At 39.9% G+C, this 23,502-nt stretch overlaps 1 protein-coding gene across 1 annotated transcript in view; it reads right to left on the reverse strand.

Moving 5' to 3' along the window:
* The window catches only part of adgra1b (adhesion G protein-coupled receptor A1b), a gene marked incomplete at its 3' end in the record, with an annotated part of 214,341 nt that overhangs the window by 175,241 nt on the left and 15,598 nt on the right, over positions 1 to 23,502 (reverse strand). Inside the window, exon 2 of the mRNA XM_080508039.1 lies at positions 11,971 to 12,042. Coding sequence (XP_080364165.1) covers positions 11,971 to 12,042 — 72 coding nt within the window. The remainder of the gene's footprint in view (positions 1 to 11,970; positions 12,043 to 23,502) is intronic.

Here is a 23,502-nt window from a genome sequence, read left to right on the forward strand (position 1 = left end):
TTATTCCAAAACAAACTTCTGGTTTTCATTGTTTATCAAAGGACGTGTATTTAAATTGACTGACATTTTGCACACAATGCCACTGTAATTTGTTGTATGCCACGTAATTCCCCTGAGGCGGCTTTACTACAAGGGAGGAAAAAAAGAAAGGAAAGGAAAACAGTCGCAGATAAAAACATATTTGAACTATAAGTCATGGCACTAAAGCCTGCTTTTCAGAGGAACTGAAGATAAATGTACCCATTTACTGGTTTGAAGTGTAGATATTTTTGTACTAATAATTTTCAGAGTCAAACACATTTTGTTGAAATCAATGTGTTTTTGTCCAGAAAAACTTGAAAATTTAGCCGTTTAGATTTTCTTTACAGAGGACCCATTGTTTCCAGTTCTCATTATTAAATATATAATTTATGTTAATACCACTGATTATGAAGGAGATATTTTAGACATACAAAAGCCTGGTGTGTAACTTTGGAATACCCTAAAGTAATGTTTTTTCTTCAGAATTTTACTCAAAGTATGTTGCATTAAAACAACTTCCACAAGGCCAATTGTAAATATAACAAGTCACTATCCACTTCTACGGATGAGGCATAGACAGACTTTAATGATATAAGAAGGCGGGAAACTGCTGAAACTACTGGAAATCGTTGGCTTTCCTGTTGGTCCTGATGTTTTCTGACCTTTATGTCATTATTCTTGATTTTGAGTAAGTGCCATATGTCCCTGCAACAAATACGTTATATTTCTATCACAAAATGTGTCACATATTCACCTGAATTTTCAACAGTAGCTGGCAGAGTGTGTTATGACGAGCGTAGATAGACAGTTCACGTATGGAGTATGAATTAGGCTTTATTGCTTTCAGTACTTGCAACGGTACTCTGTATCAGCAAGTAGCTCGTGGTTAGTATTTGGACTTGTTCTTTAAAAAAGTGGCATCATTGCATTTCCAAGTAAGACATAATTTCTTTAAATAGATTTTTTTTTTTTTTTTTTTTGTCTTGTGTCAATTAAGTATCTCAAAACGGGGTCTGGAGACTTCTTTTGTAGAATCAAAAATATGGTCCGCTTAGTTCACAAGGATCCAGTCATCACTGATTACAAGATCTATAGCTCAAAATTGAAAAAAATATGTACTCTATATTCCACGCCGACATCTGAATTCTAGTTGATGAAGCTCCATTTTTACATCGACACACTTCACAATGAAGGATTTCTGTGAAACAGAAGAAAATGCACCATCAGAGAGTTTTTATGTGAAACTGAAAGAAAACACTGCAGCAGCAAATCTGAGAATGGGAGTCTCCAAACCAAAGTGCATTAAATATAGTCAAATCATGAATGCATAAAGTAATAAAATTGAATGATCGCCTCTGGCAATAAAACCTCAAATAATCTCTCAGTTTTCCTTTCTGTTGAGGTAAACACCGGCCCCGGACACTATTTTGAGTATTTATGGTGCACACAAGCATGCAAAAAAATGATAACTACCTCGGGGAGAGCTGCCCCACATATCCGCTGTAGATACAGCTGGAGTCACTCAAATTAGATGAATGTTTAAACAATAACCGTTTTCTAACTCCCTCGGTCTTGCACGTTTGAGGAGCAGTAGCAGTCGTCGGTATAAACTCCACCATTTGTGGTTAATGTTTGAAAAGCTGCTGAAGTGCTTCCCAATTAATTTAAACTGCACTGTATATCTTAGCCGGCTTGGTTTTCTTCCCGGAGCCGCGTGACCCCGGAGAACAGCAGTGATGTGACACTAATGGGCAGATTCCTCCCGGACTCTAAATGATTACCACATCACACGGTCACACCAGTGCGGAGGTGTGTACACACACGTATGCTCCCAGTGAGTGGAAACAGACACATGCGCTCAACAGACCACACACACAGATACACATACACCCATACGCTCCAGGCACTGAGTCTCCACTGAGCGTGCTCCGTCTTTGATAGCAAACAGTATTTAAATTATGTGCGCTCTCATTAAATAAATCTCAATGCTGATGTAATTATCAGAATACCGTCAGAATCACTGGAGGTCAAATTCTACATGAAGTACACAAGGAAATAAAACTGCGTGGCTAGCTCGCGGGCACTTGGGCACTCATCCAAATGGAAAGTGATGTTGCATGATGTATTCGATTGTGTACACACTTAATGAAATGAGACGATGACATACATTCATTAGTGTATCATATTTCTCAGCGACGTGTCCGAGCATGTTGTAAAGGCACCTTGTTTTCTGCAAAAGAGAAGGACCGGGCTCGTGTCAGAAAGTTAATCATCAGGTCGGAATCCAGTAAAAATGCTACATATTTGCTTTATCATTATAGGACACAAGGATATATTTAGATATGACGGCTGTGGAAACGCCAAAAAATGTTCAATCAGTGACTGCTTCTGCCTCATTCTCCAAGAAAGTTTTTAATATTCTGCAGTTTTCAACTTTACTCTGTGTTTTTAATGATACTGAAAACCTTTTATCACAAGAGTGGGACATACCTTTGAATCTCATCAGTGACTGCAGAAGTCTTGGGTGCCACAATGACGTACTGGTTAGCTTCCTATAATAGACCCCACTTTTCACCGGTTGTTTCAAGACTTGGTTTCAATCAGATTGTCCTCCTGCTTATCCAAATATTTTACATCATGCGTTTAACCTTCATCCTCTGAATGCATTGCAGTGCATGATGCTGCCTCCACCATGCTTCATGGTGGGGATGGTGTGTTTGTGAACGGGTACAGGGTTTCATCTATTTAGTGAGACAGGAACAACATTCACTTTTAGTCATTTTTTTTTCACTTGGTGTGTACAGAAAATTTGTGGCATGATCATTAATAGTGTTGCCATCCATCCAAATATTAGTAACTGCATAGATAAAGAGATGTCCTTTTACTTCTTTTATCCATCATTTACAAATTTGTTAGGCACACAGATATAAAGTCAACTGATATTTAGTATTTGATTTGTATAACAATCATTTCAGTTCATTATTATAGCAGTCCTACGAGATATACGATGACATAAATATTTGAGTCTGATGACTTCTTATTTGACTAATGTAGTTTCTTATACCACAACACACTGTCAGGACATGCTGCTAAAATGATTAATTACTCGTTCATTTCTCTGGTAACTAGAAAAGTTACCAACTAAAATATTCCTTGGGATAGATGAGATGACATGAGGTTTTCTGAGAACTTTCCACCTTCCCAGTGTGTAGCTCCCAGTTAGACAGCAGAGCTTCCAAAACTTCCACTGAGCAGAAGACTTTAGATCTTTAGAGTAAGAGCCTGTTTGACAACATTTCAAGTGAAAACGAAAAATAGTTTTTGCAGTGGAAGTGCATAAACAGTGGTTAACATTGTATGGTAACTACACAGACATGTGTGCTGAGAACAATACGTTATAAAACGAACTAAAGGCTATTAGTTTGTAAAGTAATGCTCTCTAAATAATTAGTATCTACAATTATTGACATATCACACTCATGGTTTAACATTATTGCCTTTTGTATTCCCATTTAATTTGTCTTCGTTACATTTGTTTTACTAAATACATCTTTCCAAAATAGTAAGTTTTAATAATTCAACAGTTTCTTGCCTCCAATCATCTCTCTTCCAAAGGTGTCTGGTTTAGTTTGGATGCATTTTTCAGAGTTGGAAGTGGAACCATTGCCAATTCCGTTACTCAACAACACAAGATACATCGATCGCTTTTTTTATTGGATTATTTGTGACAACTTCAGTTCACGCGTTCAAATTCTTCTCAGAATGAACTGCAGTCGCTGCTATTATATCAAAATGTAGGCAATAAAGGGCTTCAACTTCCAAAGCCACTGACTTTCTCATTACCATCAGCTGTACCTCACAGCTGACAGCTAAACTCACAGAGTGAATATTATCCCAGCTGAACATCAGCCTGTTGGCCCTATATTGTCACTGCAAAAACTACACTGGCTCAAGTCCAGACGATAATGTCGGTTTTGTTTATTAAAACCATTTATTCGAATGTTAAATATTCATGGCTCCGTTTGCAGATGCTTTAGGGGGAAGGCCTGGTCGCACACTCTGAATAACAACAGACACTCACTGAGACAGATAACCACTGACTGTATTGTAAATAAATATGTGTTGAAAGCTCACTCATAGGGGAGGGAAAGAAGGCAGACATTGGGAAAGTTCAGTCCAATTAAACAGAGCGAGTGTCCACGCCTTGTGACAGGCTGGTATCTGCTGCTGCCATCCCTTCAAATGGCAACGTACATGAGCACGTGCATGTGTGTGTTCATTATAAAAACATTTCATACAGTAGGCACTGCAGGACCTGTGGCCACAAATTACATATTCAACCTTGCCGACAAGACACATCGCACAATCCAACTGTCTGGATGAAACAATCACCACTCATAAATGCAAATGTATTAATTAACATATTCTTGAAAGGCTTCTGCATTTATTGTACATTTAAAATGCAATTTCCACTCCAGCACTTAGATTCAATGTATACACTGTTAAAATGTTCGAAAAAAAATGGGCAATAGTCTGTTGGCCTTCCGGAAGGCAAAGAGCTTTATTTTCTTCTACATTTGTAAATCCAGAAAACAGGTGTGTTCATCTAAAGAAATAAACAAACGACTAATCATGTTCTGTCTCCAGTCATTGCAAACTATCTTTTCCAAAAGCTTCCAACTCCTAGATTACACTGTTTGTGGTAATTTCACGGTCATGGGTACAGCTGTTCTGACCCCAGAGAAGGAGGGAACTTATTTTAGGACATGGGTGACAAGCGCACAAGTTTTTAAACATTTGGTTTATTTCCTTTGTTTTGTTTTCACCAAAAGCCTCGTCCACCTGTCCAAAAAGAAAAAGCACACAGGGACCGGGACAAGTTGAACTGAAAGATGGGGGGTGACTGCCCGGCCAAACGAAACAAACAGGTGCGGCACCTGGGAGTGCTTCGTCCTGGAACTGCACCTGCAGACATTGTGAGCGCGCATGGAACGCTGCGCCTCCAAGGAAGCGACATGAAGAAAATGAATGACGGAGACCGCGGGTGAGCGTGAAGCCCAGTCTATTTTAGGCGGAGCGGAAGTAATTAATTACAAAAAACAAATCTCCATGACCCGGATGCGCTCACCACTGCGCATAATTCCAAACTATCAATAAATATTTGACTTACGAAATTAACGGTGCCACCGGCCCGTAACAAGAACAGAAAAACAGGGGGGGGGGGGTCCCCGAGACGCAACAACAGCAAAAATGTAAAAAAGAATAAGGCCCCATTTACACAACAATATTTTTCAAGTGAAAACAGAAGGCGTTAATTTCGTTTCGGAGGTCCATTTACACAATAATGTGACAAAAAAACAAAAACAAAAAAAACCGGCTCCCAAAGCACTCTGTTTCGGTGAAAACAAGGGAAGAATTGATCTTTTTGAAAACACTCCTATGTATATGTGTACTACAGTACAATGTATTCCTCGTGGGTGGATGAGCAATGCTTATAGAATAGTCACTGTGATTTTCGTAAACCTTGCTTTAGTTTTAGAAGAACAGATGCACAAGAAGAAAAAAATGCCTTTTCAGCCTTGCATTCCTGATTAAAAAAAAGTCACTTCAAACCAACAGATGGAGAAAAAAAAAAAACAACTCCAAGAATCCCTGAACTATGAGGATGATTTCTTTGTTAACGGCTCAGTAACTGTATTCTATTTTGGTGTTACTGCTTTCATCAGTGTGAGACATTTCTCTGAGAACAAAGCAAAAGGTCAAGGAGAGTGCGAGGCAAATTCTTCTCACAGACGCTTTTGAAGGGAGTCCTCTTGCACTTTTGCTATCTTTTTTTAAGCAGCATAACACAACAAAGCAAGAAAGAACTCCCACTTCCCCCGAGCTGAACACAAATATTATAACTGCTAATATATTGTGCTGCTTCTTTTAACTGTTATAACTGGAGGTGAACTGTGATTAACAACCAAGAGGAGTGAAACAGAGGGAAAATTCAGGGCAGAAATCCGATGCCTCCAATTCTCCAAACTTGGTCAGCGATCAGTCACACCCACTGTACTGTCATGTTTCATCTCAGCTGTGACCTAGAAATGGTCTCCTGTAAAATAACAATACAAGCTTTCATATTTCAGGACTGTGCTTTGATTTATTTAAGGCTTCATCTGACTTCATGTCCTCTGTTAGTCAAACGACAGCGGGGGGGAAAACAACCACACATTTCTCGAGTAAAGGAAAATGTGAACGAGATGAAGTAGATTGAATAAAACAGTTGCAGAGTAATCACTGGTTTAAAAAATAAACTGAATAATTACAATGACAATGTTGAGCTGTGTTTGGAGTAGAAGAGTCAAACCAAATTTCCTTCAGGGCTCACGTACAGTACAGCCTGAACTGATCTCAATTGGGCTGGCCAAGAGAATGGCCTAAAAAAATGAACAAATCAGAATTTTTTTTCCTCAGTTACAGAGAAAACAGACATATAACAAAGGAATGCACCAACATCGTCGGAGGCCTGTGCTGCTCTGCACAGGCCCAGATTATCACAAAGACTGGCTATGGATACTGATTCTAAAGTAGAGCAACAATCAGCCACCTACATGAATGACATCAAGCTGTACGCCAAGATTGAGCAACAAATTGACTCACTGATCCACACCATCAGGATCTACAGTACTGATATAGTGATGCCATTTGGGTTAGAGAAGGGTGGTCACAGGGCATTAAAGAGAGGCAGGATGGTCAGAGCTGAAGGGTTCCACCGAACACAGAGTAACATAGTGAGTATCCATGATATGTACAAGTACCTTAGGATTCTCTATGCCCATTGAAACCATGAAAAGGCCACATGGAAATCAACAACAACCAAATACCTGCAAAGAGTGAGGCTGATCCTAAGAAGTTTGGGCCATTAACATGTATGCACTTCCAATAATCAAATACCCAGCCGGGATCATAAGCTGGACAAAGGAGGAGATAGAAAACAAGGAAGCTTCTTATCATGCATGCAGGGATTCTCCCCAAATCCATAAGGCCAGGGTTTACCATAACCATCAGATTAAAGGTGCAGGCTGTGCAAAGATGCCCCAGCACATAGTAGCAGTGTGCAAGATGCAAGGAAAATCAGTGTACATGGAGAGACACAATCAAGAGGATGGGATAGTGGAAAGAAACACCTGTGCTCACTGTGAAAAAGTGAGCAATCCCCATATTCCCCCGGGTGTGCTCAATAGTCCAGAAAATACGGTACCTGGTGCTCCAAACACTAGGCTCATTGCTAAGGGTGACAGAGCCTTCGCTGTACAGGCTCCTCGGCTCTGGAACGCCCTGCCAGAGGAGCTCAGACACGCAAACTCATTACGCTGTTTTAAGTCTGGTCTTAAAACTCACTTTTATTGCTTGGCTTTTAAAAACTGAAATTATTTTGTTGTTTTTGCTATTCTTTTTATTTTTTTCCTGATCTCTGCATTTTATTATTATCAATACTACTACTACTACTACTACTAATAATAATAATAATAATAATGATAATAATAATAATAATATGTACATAATGTGTGATCCATGTGATCAGTGGAGAAGATTTACCATATTGAAGAATCGCTGTTAATTTCAAAACAGTGAGCAGCACCACCAGCACTTCCTCCAGGAAACTATTAACTGCGACTGTACTACACACGAGCAGAACATTATTGACCCTGTTTACACAGAGATGGAGACAGTCGTTTTGAGGTCATTCCACTCTCAAAGCCTCTTTTGGTAAACAATCAAAATGAAAGTTGATCATTTTCACCTTGAAAGTGTTCTGTAAACAGGTCCTTATTTTACACCCTGTGTTTGTCCTGCTGACCTATCCAGGATCTACACCATCTACATACAAAGGAGTGGCTCAGCCCCCTCACACCTTCAGTTTGATCTATGTGTGAACATAGTCCACAACCATACTGAGCCGAAGCTCATTTACAAAGAATTTCTTAGTTCTGTCCTCAGGCTCGATGAATTGAAGCCATTTTCCTGCTATGGGAAGATGAGTGGGAATGTCCAGCTTGCTGTCACCAGCTCGTATTTTGCAGTGTCTGTCTTTAATTATTCGATTCTGAAAACCCCAAATCCACATTGAACTGCAGGTAATAAACTTAAAAGGCTGCTAAAGCTGAAGCGCCTGCTGGAGCCTTAAGGCGATGTGTATTTGTCAATACCGGTCTTTTAAGATGTCTGTAGTATTGTTTTTAGATTTACTGGATGAATGTTTTAAATGTGGTTGCTCAATAAGGAGCAAATGGTGGTGTTTTCCCATTTTATGAACTTTTTTATCTATTTATTTATTTATATTGTTGTTTTGCTTTTATCAGCACATTCTTTTATATTTTATATATTTTACATTTTTTTTATAAAACAGCACTTTAAAGAAGAGTGCACCTTACAATTTCATTGTACGGTGTTTCAATGACAATAAACACATTCTATTCTAAATTAGTTTTTACACTGCCATTGTGGTTTGATATATTGATCTGTATTTTAATGTATTTTAACATTTTGAGATTGAGCGGCTGTCAAATTTATTGAACTATTAATGATCCTACCTGATGAATAATGAATTTCTTTTTCTGGTAAACTTTGACATGTGATGCTTTGAGGAGAACCTCCAGGGCCATTTTGGGTTATGATTGCATAATTACAGGGCATTTTCACCTACACACTGCCTCGAGAGCACTGGACTTCCCTTTCCTCCCTTCGACCCAGACATTCATATGCGCAGCTGCAAGACGTGTCCTTCAGCGACGTGCCACTACATCATCAATCACCACCCAAGGAGATGCGTCTCATCGAGAATGGCAGCATAAACGTCACTTTGTCAGGAACTCACCAAACTTTTTGAAAGGACGCCGCTTCGTACCTCTGACATCTACTTTTCAGAATGAGCAATTGCAGATGTTACTCTGAATTTTGATACCGTCACTGCCCTGAATCCACTCCATCAAACAGACAAAAAACAGTGCCCTCAGTGAAAGAAAATAAATTTACTCTGCAGAGAATAAATCCACTGTCTTAACTGTAAAAAAAAAAAAGAAAAAAAAAAAAAAGGAACGATTACCGTGTATGTTTGACAATCTGAAGCACTTATCAACATATTAGTCTGGGCAAGCATTCTTTTCAGCAATTTTTTAATTTATTTTCTTTTTACTTACTGTTGGGAGTATGTGAAAGTAAAACAATTTTCTCGAGAAAAAAGAAATATTTGGCATAATAAAATGTTTCTGCAGTGTAATCTTTCTATAAAAATGTCACCACACCACAGTTTCAAAATTCATGCTGCGTAATCGATATGAGAAGCAAAAACGAGGCCAGCTTCATCCATTTCATGCAGTTCCCTCCGCACAGTGAAGCCTTCTGTGATGGGATGATGAAACGCCAAAAGCCAGATTCAGCTCCCTGACCAGAGAACAGTGATGGGCTTTGTTTCTGCTGTGCTCCCGTGGGACCCAGCTTGGCTGATGGTAATGGGCTTGTGTCCATATGGGGGGATCCAGGCCATCATCCAATATGCAGAGACCCTCCATTAAGAGGACACTTTGTGGGTGATTAAGGCAAAATGCATCAGGGGAGATATCCTATGAGGATTGATTAAGTTACTGAAGTGAGATTTATGTTGAGCATCGATCTCCTGATGGGAATAGTCGAGGTGATATGATAACAGTGATGATACGTTTTCAAATAAAGCACCTGCTGCTGCCAGTACGGCCTTGTTTACACAATGTTTCAAATAAAAACGTGTCTTTTTATGAGTTTGTTTCAGAAAAGTTGTGTGTTTTGAAAACGATGTCAGTCGACACAGAAACGGCAGAGATGCTGAAAATAATGTAGTGAGCATGCATGACCACGAGTGGGTGCTGTTGCTTGTTTTTGTAATGAAACTACACACACATATCTGCAGACACACTATAAACATTAACAATGGGAGTACACGGACATTCATATGGGCAGATGACAAAGTTGAATTGCTATTACGATGACTGTCAACTATAAAACTACAATGCATGCAGACTAATAGTTCAGAAAATGTAATCAAATAAACTATTATACCAAAACATGGATACTTCAAACGTGACGAGTTTCCAGACCTGTATATTTTAAATAATTATGAAGAAACCTGAATTAGCTTGTGTTGTCTGCCATCTCTACCAAGAAAATAAATGATAATAAAATGTATTTCTGCTATAGTCTGTTGCTGCTGTAGATATCCTGACAATTATAAGAGACGTAGTGTAGCCCATCAACATATTTAGTCTCGTGAGAAAAGTAGAGTTTCATATTAATTTTCCACACACAATCAAACAGTGATTCATCAAAGCTCAAAGACTACTCAGGGTCATTGTAATAAAAACACAAATATGATTCAACTGTTTGTTTGTTCATTTGTTTGTTTTGAATAGAATTTCAGAAGGCTACTGGAAGTCTTTTTTTTTTTATTGAGAGCAGTGAAATTACAGTAATCGCTGTTGACTGAGTTATCAGTCCCGTGTCTTGAAACCATCTGTGGACACCAAGAAAAGAAGTTGTTCAATTAGAGTTCTGTTTAATTAAAAACAACCTCGTTCTTGGATCATCGCGTTTCACTTTCTGTCCCAAAAGGTCTGTATGTAGAAGTATGTTGAGACCACAGCTGCAGCAGGAGTGGTGCAAACACACACACATGCCTTATTAAGCTTGTCAATCAACTGACAATTCACTGCAACCTTCAGATGCAGCCAGCCAGCCATGCAGGCAAGCAGTCAGTCGGGTCAGACCAGATGAGGCAACAGCTGGCCACTGCTTTCAACTCACTGAGGCTACCTGGCTTGGCATCGACTGCTCGCGACAGACTCTCGATGCCAAATGCTGCATGGCGGCAGGACGAATGGACCGACCGCACCTGGGGAGCAAGGTGAAGGAAGGGATAGGCCATGCAAAACGCCGTTCCAAAAGGTCAGGCACGACAAACCCTTGGCTGACTGTCTAAAAAAGCCTCGCAATCATCTCTCTACTACTCCAGCGGAGCTGGAAGGATGAGAGTAAGAAGGAGGGTTTGATGGCACTAATAAGGCCCGGAGAGACAGGTGACATCGTCCTGTAGGTCTTTCAGCGACACGGTCAGCCGAAGGGGAACTGAAAAGGGGCAGAATTATTCCACTGACATTATTCTGCTCTGAATTTAACTGTCAGCGGCTAAAGTGACTGTAATAATTTCTCACAGCAGTCACTGATATAGTGTGTGTGTGTGTGTGTGTGTGTGTGTGTGTGTGTGTGTGTGTGTGTGTGTGTGTGTGTGTGTGTGTGTGTGTGTGTGTGTGTGTGTGTGTGTGTGTGTGTGTGTGTGTGTGTGTGTGTGTGTGTGTGTGTGTGTGTGTGTGTGCATGGAGATGACTGAAAGGGAGAGAAAGCCATCAAGCTTGGCGCTCTGCTTGAATTCAGCTCCTCTCTCCAGCCTCCCCATCATCAGCCAATATCAGTGTCAGCATCAGGTTGGGAAGCAGTGATCACGGAGCTGGACGGAGGGGAAAGCAATCAATAGGTGACTTCAGGGCCGGATGGGATGAGCGGGGGCAGTCACCACAGAGCTCATCATCAGGCTGCATGAAAATAGCCCTTCAGGAAAGTGTGTACGGGGCAAGATTCATTGACATGAGCTCACCACAGTCAAACCTACCTGATCTCGCACTGCATTAGTCCTATATATATTGCTTTAAATTATCCCCTTTAAGACATTTACTGTGGCAATTGAGGTTAAATAAAAGGGTTAAAACCACTGGCATGCATCCCGCAACAGTAAATCGCCCCCACCAATTCTCAATAGGGATCTCCTCTCTCCCACCATTTCCTGTTTGCCTTTTCACAATACCGCTGCTGTGATGACAGCCAATAGAACTCAGTCGGAGGACGAAGCAGTAAAGAGAGTTTGATTTAAGTACTCACAGCTTTTCCAGGGCAGCCAAGCCATAGAAGGAACCATTCCTCAGCAGAGAGATCTTGTTGTTGCTCAGGTTTCTGTTTAGGGGCAAAAGATATGAGAGAGGGGAGAAGACGAGATGAGCATGCAAAACCAAGTGAATGGAAGTACATTTGTAAATATTAGGGGGGGTCAGAGCTGGAGGAATTTACTTATTCAAATGGCAGATAAATTGTCTATCCTCTGACTGTCAATATGTTGGCTCGAGATAAGGATTTATGTCTGATGAGATTGCGGCTGTAAATTACTCATCCTGGCCACGTTTCTGTCTTGTTTATGGCCGTTTGTGGTTAAGGTGGGTAATGATCCAAGTCACCCCGACCCCGCCCCCTCTCGTCCTCCACTCCTCCATGTCAAAATATCGGCCTAATAGAAAAGCTTGCAGAAACGCCACTTCAGCACAATTCAATCATCCGTTGCTCACATCAAAACAGCAAACAAATCAATGAAATGCACCACAGGGATCTTTAAGTGATGAATTAATATTCACAAGAGATGCCGCACTTCCATTTTGATTATTTCCAGGAAGACCGCCACTACATTTCCTTTTGCTCTTTGTCCTCTTGGATAAATTATGGCTGTGCCGAATGTAAAATGAGAAGCTATATGTTCTGTGAACATCAGTCTCAGAGGGAGAAAAAAAATCGAAAATAGGCACACCGTGTTTGGACAGAACCTCAAGCTGAGTGTTACTGGCAAGCTATAACATACAGACAATCTTGTCACATTAACACAGTCAGCCTTGGGACTTGGGATGTTTCTCAAACCTTAAAAAAGGCACAGTGAAAACACAGGAAACAGCAGTAAAGCTGCAGTCAAAAGGAAAACAAGCAATAATGCATTGGTGAGAATACTGTGTGACATTGGGCCTTTGCATTATAGATTACGCAGAATCATGTTGTACTTGTCTCGGCTCTCTGTTACGTTATTTTCATGTTGGGATAAACCACTCATTAAGAGTTCTTGATTTGTGTCATCTGAAGATTCATCACGTATGTTATTTTTCAGTGTCGTCACAACGACGACGGTGAAATGCTGGAGGCTATTATTGCTTTTGAAAGCTTTTACAAAAGTTGGTCATTTGGAGGCACCCTGGTCGTATCGGGGTGAGCAAACATTTTTAGATCCTGACAATGGACTGTTGGTTGTGAGGTCATGTGCATGTGGTTGGTTCTGAGTGTGGGAAGTAGGCCATCATTGGTTCAACTGACCACTGGCCTTGCACCGGTAGAAATTCTGCTGCAAATGCAGGTTTCAAGCTGAAACTATCAAGTTTTTGGTCATGAATTCCACTTGCCATGGAGATGTTGATAGTTTAGTTACACTGTAACAATTGGAAGACTCTCAGTGCACAGACCAGACAGTGGATTTGTTGGAGAACAGATTTTAAAAGTGCCACAGTAGTTTAGTGCATACAAGTTTTTCTCTCAAAAACAAACATCACACTAACAAAGCAGAGCATTATGTTCCATGACTACTGGACATGACGGCATCGGGGTGTGCATCATGGGAGCTTGCATAATAAAAGTGGGAAATCTTGACCACAACTTTGGCCACAGTTGTTTGATGAATTTAGAGTAGCTTTATCAACTGAAAAGATGTACCTTAAGATTCAAAAGGATCAGACCTACCTACATACCTAATAGATTTGAAATTGTAGAGTGACACTGAGAGGAACCTTTGATAGAGCGAGGTAACCTGCCTATGTAACATATACTCCCAAGTATTTAGTAGATGTTAGGTATGTAAACTACCTTTGTATAATCTACCCACATGTGCCCACATGTCTGAAATAAACTTTTTAATCAATCAATCGATCAAAAAACCCAAGGTATTGGGTAGATGTTCGGTAGGTAACCCACCTATGCAACATTTACCAAAGGTATTGGGCAGATATTCTCAACGTAACTTACCTTCATAACATCTACCCAAGGTGTTGGAGAGATATCGGGCGGGTAACCAACCTACCTCAGATACCTAAAGTTGTATTGTCATTTGAAGGAAATTAAGTTACATTTACCTCAGCTATCAAGTGTTGTATGGTGACATTTGTATGGGTCTAAAGTAGATCTACCCACCTAAGCTTCGTACCGATGTATGACACTCAAAAGACATTGGAGGACTTTAACAAAAGATCCACTTCTCTAATGTAACGAGAGTTGTACTGTGACATTCAAAAAATTCAAAGACCAATCTACCTCCCAACGCTATCTGGAGTTGTACTAAGCCATTAGAGAGACGGACAGGTCGCTGTACCTCTAAAGGTATCTGTGGTTGTCCCGTAACAATGAGGGGAATCCAACTTGAACACGTCACATCCCAGCTTACATAAAGTTGATGTTAAATTTAGAGACTGAGTAGACCATTAAAGGTCGCCGTTACCTGCAGCTCAGGCTTGAAACATTTCATCCAATAGACTGAGTCTTTTCAACCTGCCCTTTAACAACTTCAACTACTTTTTCTTGTATAAAGTCACCAAAACCTTATCAAACACCTCTGAGCAAGGCAGAAGTAGACACTGTGAGAGAACAGGTCAGCGTGGCAAGAGGCTGACCAAATCTACTTCTTACTGATTTACTTAAAAAAATGGAGAAGTTATTTTGTTATATCAATCAGTATATTGCTGATTTTCATTAAAATATGACAAGAGTTTTAAATGGCTCGTTGCCTGCCAACTGTCCATCAAAACAGATCAAGTTATTCAGTCAGCAAATTAAGACAGGTGATGGGAGTTTATAAGTTTTGAATCTGTGCTGATTTTTACATTTTCCAGCTGCACTAATCAATATTTTTGATTGACTCCAAGTCCGGACAAATTACTCCCTTCAAAACATCAGTTTCCCTGACTTAACAGGGTGTTATTACTTTTTTTTATCTGCACTACACTTCTCATAAGAGCAGCAGACTCGTCTTCATAAAACATTTCCTCCACAAAGACTTGCACCAAAATGCAGAAGTGAATGACTAAATGAGCCAAATATACAGGCGCTCACACCAAGACAGACACATATTACCTAAAGTAATGCAGTTGTTTTCTTTAATCAAAATGTAAATGGTACTGTTTTACTGCAGTCATATTTACTTCAATATTACCACTTAAATGATAAAAGTTGCTTTGAAAAAGATTTAATGAGAATACGTCAGAGAGGTGACAGCTCTATAGCTATGCCAATAGTATTTATTTTCTTAGTTTGACTTTAGAATTCCCCAATGTAAGCACAATAATGGCCTTTAATCTTTTGAATATTTCAGACCGATTGAAAAAATAAAAACTTCCCGAAATTCTCTCCTAATTAGAGTGGGTGTTAAATGGTAAATGGTTTCTATTTGTATCACACTTATAAACTGCTTGAGGAGCCCCATAAAGTGCTTTACACCATTGATCACATTCACCCATTCACACACGCATTCACACTGGCGGGGACAGATGCCATACAAAATCATCAATCCATCCATTGTGAGCAATTTCAAGTACACTTCCATAGGGGCAGATGGGGAATAAAACCTACAATATTCCAATAATGGGATAATCACTCTGCCAACTGAGCAACATTAACATGCTGTTATCTTCCAAATGTAGACATTGACTTTATTAGTTTACGTATGTTATTATTTTGTCAATCAATTAAACCACATCAGGAACATCATTTTGCAAAGCCTTTCAAAAGCATATGCACTGTCTCTTGAAGCCATCTGCGCAGACACATAGGACCCAGAATACTCATAATATTTTGTGCGCATGCGTCCATTAAAAAAACTGGATGGTGCACATGGTGTGCAAAGAAATGTATAAAACAAAGAAAGTGTTATCCAACAAATTATGTATATATATATATATATATATATATATATATATATATATATATATGCTAAGCTTAGCTGTGTCAGACAGGATGATATACATTGTGCTTATTTTACAGCCGACATTCACATCATTCTCAATACACCTTGGACGGCGATTCTGGATTTTATATCTGCTAAAATATTGATTACTTGAGCCGACTCTTAAATCATCTGCCGCAGCGTGGCTCTCTCTTGCACTCTGTGTGCACAGCTACTTCATGTGCTGCTTTCAGACTTCCACTACATGTGCGATGCTGCATGTCTTCAGCATATGATCACCCCGTCACACACACACACACACACAAACGCAGAGGTGCACAAGGTCAGACCCCTCATCTCTTTTTAACACGGTGGGCTGCGGGGATGATTGGCCAGCTTTAGAAAGAGAAGGCTAATTGGGATGTGTCGCCGGCCTCCCCTGTGACGACTGCGCACTCGTTACGGCTGCAGCCAACGTATACTCAATTTTAACCCCCAGATTAAGCAGCGGGATCCCACAATGCATTGTGCTGAACGGGCAAATTGCTTGCCAAACTGCTGGGAGAGCAGAGTGGAAGTGCTGTGTGTGTGTGTGTGTGTGTGTGTGTGTGTGTGTGTGTGTGTGCGTGTGTGTGTGTGTGTAAACAGTCGTGAAAACTCAGTGATCATGATGTGACAAGTCACCAGCTCACAAATAGAACTACATTGCAATTTTTTTGTTGTTAAAACAACCAACAATTTTTATTTATTTTTTTTTCATTTTTATGAGTAAAAATAATCCTGCCTTACATTGGTGTGTCTTCTTGTTTACTCTGACAAGCTTGCCTTTTCATATTCTCTTGGGAAAGCACCTTTTTTTTTTCTCCCCAGAGTGATAACAGTTGTCTTGGCAGGAAAAAGCAGGACTGAAGAAAGGAAGTCCCCTCTCAGCAAAAGAGGGCAGGATGGACACAGAATCGCCTGTCAGCACATTTTTGTTGACATTTTAGATTGTATTTACATTTGGGCCTCCCACGGAAGCAAACATCTGAGAGCATCACATCTCTGTCATTGTGTTAAAATCTACCTATTTACAGAGAAGTTGCCAGATCTGTCATGAGCTGAGCCAGAATCCACTCAGTGGAAAGATCTATTGGTATTAGAAGCAGTAAGAAGTTAGACTTCATCAATCAGCACCTCCATCCGGTTACTACAGCAACACTTTATTATCCATCAATAAGAAGAGAAAGTTTATAACCAGCACCACTGGGCAAATGGCTTCTAATTTCTTGCCAACAACAGATGATTGATATCAACTTTTAAAAAGCATTCCAATCCAAGTTATTTATGTTTGATTGCATCAAAAGCTACAGACGCCATGAATCAACAATCACGCATTCCAGACAATGGGGAGCGAGACGCAAGTTTTCAAGGGCAGACAATATGTCACCGTATTGTTTTACATGCTTAACATGAGTAAATGAGCGTGGCGATGTCTGAGACATGTATTAAACTGAAAATATCACAAGAGGAGAACAGCCATCAGGATGCATACAGAGGAAAGGATTTATAATTGAAGGTCATTTCCACTTTAAGGAGGCTCAGTTCAGGTGTATGTTTGCGAGGTGGTCACGTATCGCACAGTCACACTGATGTGCTGCACAATACGTGATTGTGTATCAAACGGCAAACTTCATGCCGTGGCTTAGATTGGTGTCGTACAGTGTGGCGGACTATGACTCATAAGTTTGTTCAAAATCACACAGTGTGTGTAAGACTTTAGACTCGAGAAATTCACCTTGAAGCTGAAATTGGAAGAGAGCAATGCAACATATTCATTTCATTAATAGGACAACTTCTCTGTTCAATGTGATCCAAATGATTAGCTAAAAAAAAGGGGGACCTCTCAAAAGAGAAATAAACATGTCAGAAAACAGAAAGCAAATTTCACCAAAAATATATTGGAAACGTTTCATGAGAAGTTATGTCTTGATTCAAAAATGAAAATAAAATGAACACATTTTGGAGAAATTTGAAGTTTTGCATTATAGACCTGTATCATCACCTTGCGATAAATAAATATATTCATAAAAATATTTCTAAATGTTTTTCTTATTATTAGCAAGGGGTATCTTCAAAGCTGTGTTTTTCTTTTCTGCCATTTTTTGGATAGCTTCCATTACTATTATTAGAGTCTTATCCTCCCTGTTTTAGCCAGCTGACAATCCAAACACTTGACAGGCCTGCCGTGGCTTATTACAGTTACTACAAGACAATCGCATTGGGTGGGCCGAAACTGTAAAATTCAATGAACAAAATACCTTGTGCTTCCTTTCCCACAAATCAATCAGAATACTTACACCATGCATAAGTGGACAGAGATTCACAAAAAGCCAAAAAAGAGTGAGCAACATTTCAGATGGAGTTTTATTGTTGTTTATCCAAACATCAATATCCTGCTGCGACTCTTGTCAGTTTGGATTCCTCATGACACAAAGCTTTCTGAGGACAGACTATCGCAGCAGATTTGAGCCAAAGTGGTGTCAGACGGACATGTGAGAAACAGCTTGGAAACTAAGCCGGTCATTTCTCACCGTCTCTCACACACAGAACCACTAAGAGATAACTAAAAGCTTGTGTAACATTTACTGAGGGCAGTCAGAGTTTAATCCAGGGCTCCACCCCACCGCTCCCGCTCACCATTACGGTGAAGCCCAAACACATAAAAACAACATTGATCTTCAGTGCTGAGGATCTAACTCTGTGGTGTCTAACCCTCAACTGCGGCCCACAGCAATATATGTATATATATAAATATAATTAAATATAACCCTTGCATAAAGCTTGTGCTCAACTGTATTGTACTTTGGAGTTTAACACAAGAGACCTGTTTACACTACAATGTGAAAACGCATTGGGTTTTTTTTTGTTTTTGTTTAAGAATAGTTTTGCATTTATACTGCAATATTTAGAAGACATCCGTTTACACAGAATCAACGGAAACCCTGAAAACGATGGAGTTAGCAAACTTCTGTTTGTTCATGGAATGAAACCACACACACGTGCAGAGACCGGTACAGACGCTATAAAGAGTAACAATGGTGAGTACACAAACATTCGTTTGGACAGACGACAAAGTGGGATTGTTATTACGCGCGACTCCCAACTCTAAAATGACCAAGTGCTGCAGAAAATATGGACTGGGAGAAAAACAGCCATGGCAGGGTTCAAGAAGATTTGCATTTTCCAAACTATCATGCAAATGGTAAAATATTCAGAGAAAATAATGTTTTTTTTCTTTTTATAAACAAGACGAAAGTGGGCTGAATGTGGCCCCCGATCTCGGTTTTGACCTATGTTGAATCACACCTGCTATCGAAGTCCTGACTCCAAAACTGAAATCTGCTAACTAGATGTTTGGAATTGTTTTGGATGTCTAGTTTTCCTGCAGCTTCCCCTGAGCCACTACAACCACCAGTCTTGAAGGTTGCTACTTCGAAAGCCACTGGTATAAATTTGGACACAACGTCAGAGGCTGGAGTTGTGTGTGTGTGTGTGTGTGTTGTGATGAAGTGAAGGTAGTCGACACTGAGATCATAAGATACTATCGCTGTCACTGTGTTTTGTCCCACATCTCGCTCGCGTTCCCCCAGGCCGCTATGCCTCCCTCTGCGGACGTCCCACTCGGGGACAGACAGCCTCTGTTTGTGCAAACTCAAGCGTGTCCTGTGCCGTGTGTGTGTGTGTGTGTGTGTGTGTGTGTGTGTGTGTGTGTGTGTGTGTGTGTGTGTGTGTGTCGACCTCTGCATGCCGATCTCAGACCTCTGCGTAACGTCCAGGAAATCGCAGGGAAAACAGAATTTACCGTTATGTAAACAGCCTCATGACAAACTTCTGGAGAAGTCTTCCAGCGCTCTATTTACACAATCAATTATGTTCAGTGAGGATAAGAAGCGTTTCAATGAGCAGGGAGGAGTGCACAGACGCATTGTGTCTGCGGGCTGCAGCAAATGGTCTATGTCATTGCTTACTGTGTTCCAGCGCCGGCCACAGCCACGCTATAGCTGACAATCTCACAAAACCTCCTCAAAAGCACAGAGCACTTGTGTGAATATGACATTTTGTGAAAATCTAAATTACAAGGCTGAACTCTTTAAAAGCTTGACAATTTAACCTCTGAATTGAGTAATCTTTAACACAAAATTATTTCATTTAATTGAAATGGGCGAAAATGGAACATAGGGCTGTTTTGAAAAGTGATTGTTATGCAAATTGTGCTACATAAAATACTGAGCACTTGTTCACCTTCAGCTCTTTGAATATGAGACAATTCATCATTGAGAGGTCAGATGGAGCTAATTGTTCTGGTATTTGGGTGTGCTGACAAAACTTTCTATCTGAAGAGTTCTAAACAAGCTGCAGGGTTAAACTTGGGTTTTATTGTAAGTTGGACTCTGCATGTGTTCTCACCAAATGTTTATCAAAAAGTCCTCCAGTACTAAATATTGTTTTTGTCTTTTACACTATGCCTTTATCTTGAACCACTTTTAAGCTTTTGAAATATTGATGGCAAAATTAATGTTAATTTGAGGCTCCTTTTAATGGATAAGAATAACAATTAATATTGGTGAGCATGTCATTTTGTTTTCCTTCTGGAGTGCTGTGTGATAGCTTAAATTTAATGTAATTATTTTATTCTATTATGATCACAACAGTAATGACAATAATTATTATTATACAAATTTATAATAATAATTATTATTATTACTATTATTAATATTATTATATTTGGATTCAGCAAAACGAGTCTTGAAACTCATTTTAAGAAATAACTATGAAGCTATTTGATGTTTTGTCAATGTCATTACAATTTTCTAAACCAAGCCCTTATCAATTGCCAAGAGGAACCAGAGTGGTAAAAACCAGCGTAGACCAGCAGTGGATGGAGAGCGTATTGACCTGCAGACCAAGAGACTGTGGCTGTGCTTCCTTGCAGCCAGCAGGGAAACACCACAGACACTTGAAAGAACCATCATGCACAAAGAAATACATATAAGATCCCGTTTATAAGACAACCTTTCAAGTGACAACACATCAGTTAACAGTTTATATTTTGAAAACAATTACAGCATTTACACAGAAACAACAGAAACGTTGAAGCCACACACAGAAAACAATACGCTATGAGCATTAACAATGTCGACAGAGTTTGATTGCACTTCCAGGGGACTCTCAACTACAAAACTAGCAAGTTCCGGGAGAATATAAGCTGTGAGTCATGACACTCTGGAGTGTTGTTGTTATTGTCTATCTACACCTGTGCAGAAGAAGCATTTACTACGGCCATGGTGCACATACGCAGTAGCAGCGTTTCAGAAAAAGTGTGTTTTCTGCCCGTCTTCAAGGAGACGGGGTTGGAGCATTTTCAAAAAGTTCCATTTTGGGAGCTGTTTTCAAACTGTTTAATTTCTAGTGGCTCTAAACTCCGTTGTCATGTAGACAGATACACAAAATTCCATGAGAGTTTTCACTTTTTCTTATAAAAACATAGTGTAAACGGGGTCAAAAAAGAAAATGTAGCTCCCAATGACAACATTTTCTCACACATCTTACTGATTAATGTACCTTTTATGAACAACGATAATTAATTTGGAAGACTGCCTGGCATTTGCTGAGGGACTGATGTGCTTTTATGGTTTTTATTACTTCGTTCATCAACAGGATGGATCTCCTTAATCACAGTGCATCCAGACAGGTGCCATTAGCTGAAGTTTTTGTGAGCAATTCCCAAATTCTTTGGACGAGTCTGCAAGAGGAGTGCTATGGAAGCTAATTCTGTGATCCATGCAACACTTGTCTTCCAATTTCCTTAGGAAGCACATCAATTTCCTTTGAAACACCCCAATTGCATGTAGTCATCTTAGCGTTCCATCTTGGAGATTGAAGGTCGTCTCAAGTCATCGTTTGCAATGCGTGAACCACCAACCTTAGATTATCCTACCACCTCGCATCTGGCTCATTAAAATAACTGTATTTTAATTATTATCTCAAAGTTCACAAGCTGAGTGGTCAACTCATTTGTCAGGGCAGAATATCATGAGTGTCGATAAAGTCAAAACACATATCAAACACAGATTCAAATAACTTTTTTCCAAAAATAGAGCTCCTGGCTTTCATGCTTCATCTTCACCACATCTGGGATATTTCTGTGAGGCTCGACCAAAAAGTCACCACTCGAAAGACCAGCGTGACTGCCATGCAACAGAGGCATTACGATATATTATTATAGGAGAACAGAAATGAAAATAGCTCCCACGGACACTGTCCTCCACATCAATCATAATGAGCAAGAGGAGTAAAGATCCCAATGTTAACTATTACAAACATTTAGATCCGCCGGCATCAAGATTTCTGGCCACTTTAAAAAAAAAAATAAAAAAAAAAAGCCAAGCCCAGTGTTTTTGCAGAGGTTCATGTTACTGGACACAGCTAACCAAAATAACATATTTCATATCGGCAAACATTGACCTTGGACGAGAAGCGGATATGTCCTTCTAACAGATGTTCACATAGTGTCTGGAGAGAATGGTGGATCTGCATGAGGCAGAAACCCTCCACTTTACAGTTTACACAGGAAAAATGCGTTTGTTTGACTACATTATAAATTAGTGAGTTTTCTTGCATAGTTATATCTCTGTCTACATACTGAACTTGCACGTTCTCACTGAGGAAAAGATGTGGTCAGGTGTTATGTTCAATACATGTACATTATGCAGGGTTTCAAAGACCATTGGAGCACCTTACACTTTTTTTTTGTTGCAAAAAAACATCAAATGAAGAAAGAAAAACTGTACTGAAGATGCAAAATCTGTGTGCAGCAAGTGTGCAACAACAAAAAAAACAAATTTCAAAACTGAATTCAAATTGAGTGCATTGAATCAACAAGCAAGAACAAAATCTACCTGAGGAGAAAAAGTCTTGGCAAAATAGTTGACAGTCAAAGACAGTTTTGGTGTTAAACCTGCGATGTGAAGCACATTTTGAGTGAAAACCAGAATGCCAAAACCTGACGTCGCTCTCTGATTACTCCGCTGGAGGCCTGAGCAATCTGTTGGTATTGAGCTCATCATTAAACACATGTGATAGAACCACAGAGTAACAGTTACTTGCTCTGACTGAGCCGGGGAACATATGGCGGAGATGAGGCGGCATTTTGACTGACAAATTTATAACCCAACGCCACATCAAGGCAGTCGCCACACACACAAACGGATACACCGTGCTGTCCTGATTCGCACATAGGCATATGCACGTAGAGCTGCACGGAGCGCTGATATCGCCTGGCAAGGCTCCTGCGAGACAAGCAGGAGAGCTAATGTGCTTCCCACTGAGATCACACGCCGCAACAGAAGCAGCACACATCAGGGTTTTAATCACCTTGTTTTACAATGAGTCAAAAAAGAGGGGAAAGTCAACACGCCTCTAAGCTGGCCTCTTCTGCACGCTCAAATTTATAACCCCCTGTAAGTAACTTCAGTATTTATTTGGAAGCGTAGGAAAGAGGCACTGGGTAATAAGTGCAGAGAAGTATCCTTGGCAGACGCCGTGTTTGTCTTTACCTAATATTTTTTAAATAGCAAGTCTGGGATTCGGCACATTCTTGGGTTTTAAGGGCAACAGCACAATTTATAGACTTG

This window comes from Blennius ocellaris, assembly GCF_963422515.1.
Source record: "Blennius ocellaris genome assembly, chromosome: 13".
NCBI classification, from domain to species: Eukaryota; Metazoa; Chordata; class Actinopteri; order Blenniiformes; family Blenniidae; genus Blennius; species Blennius ocellaris.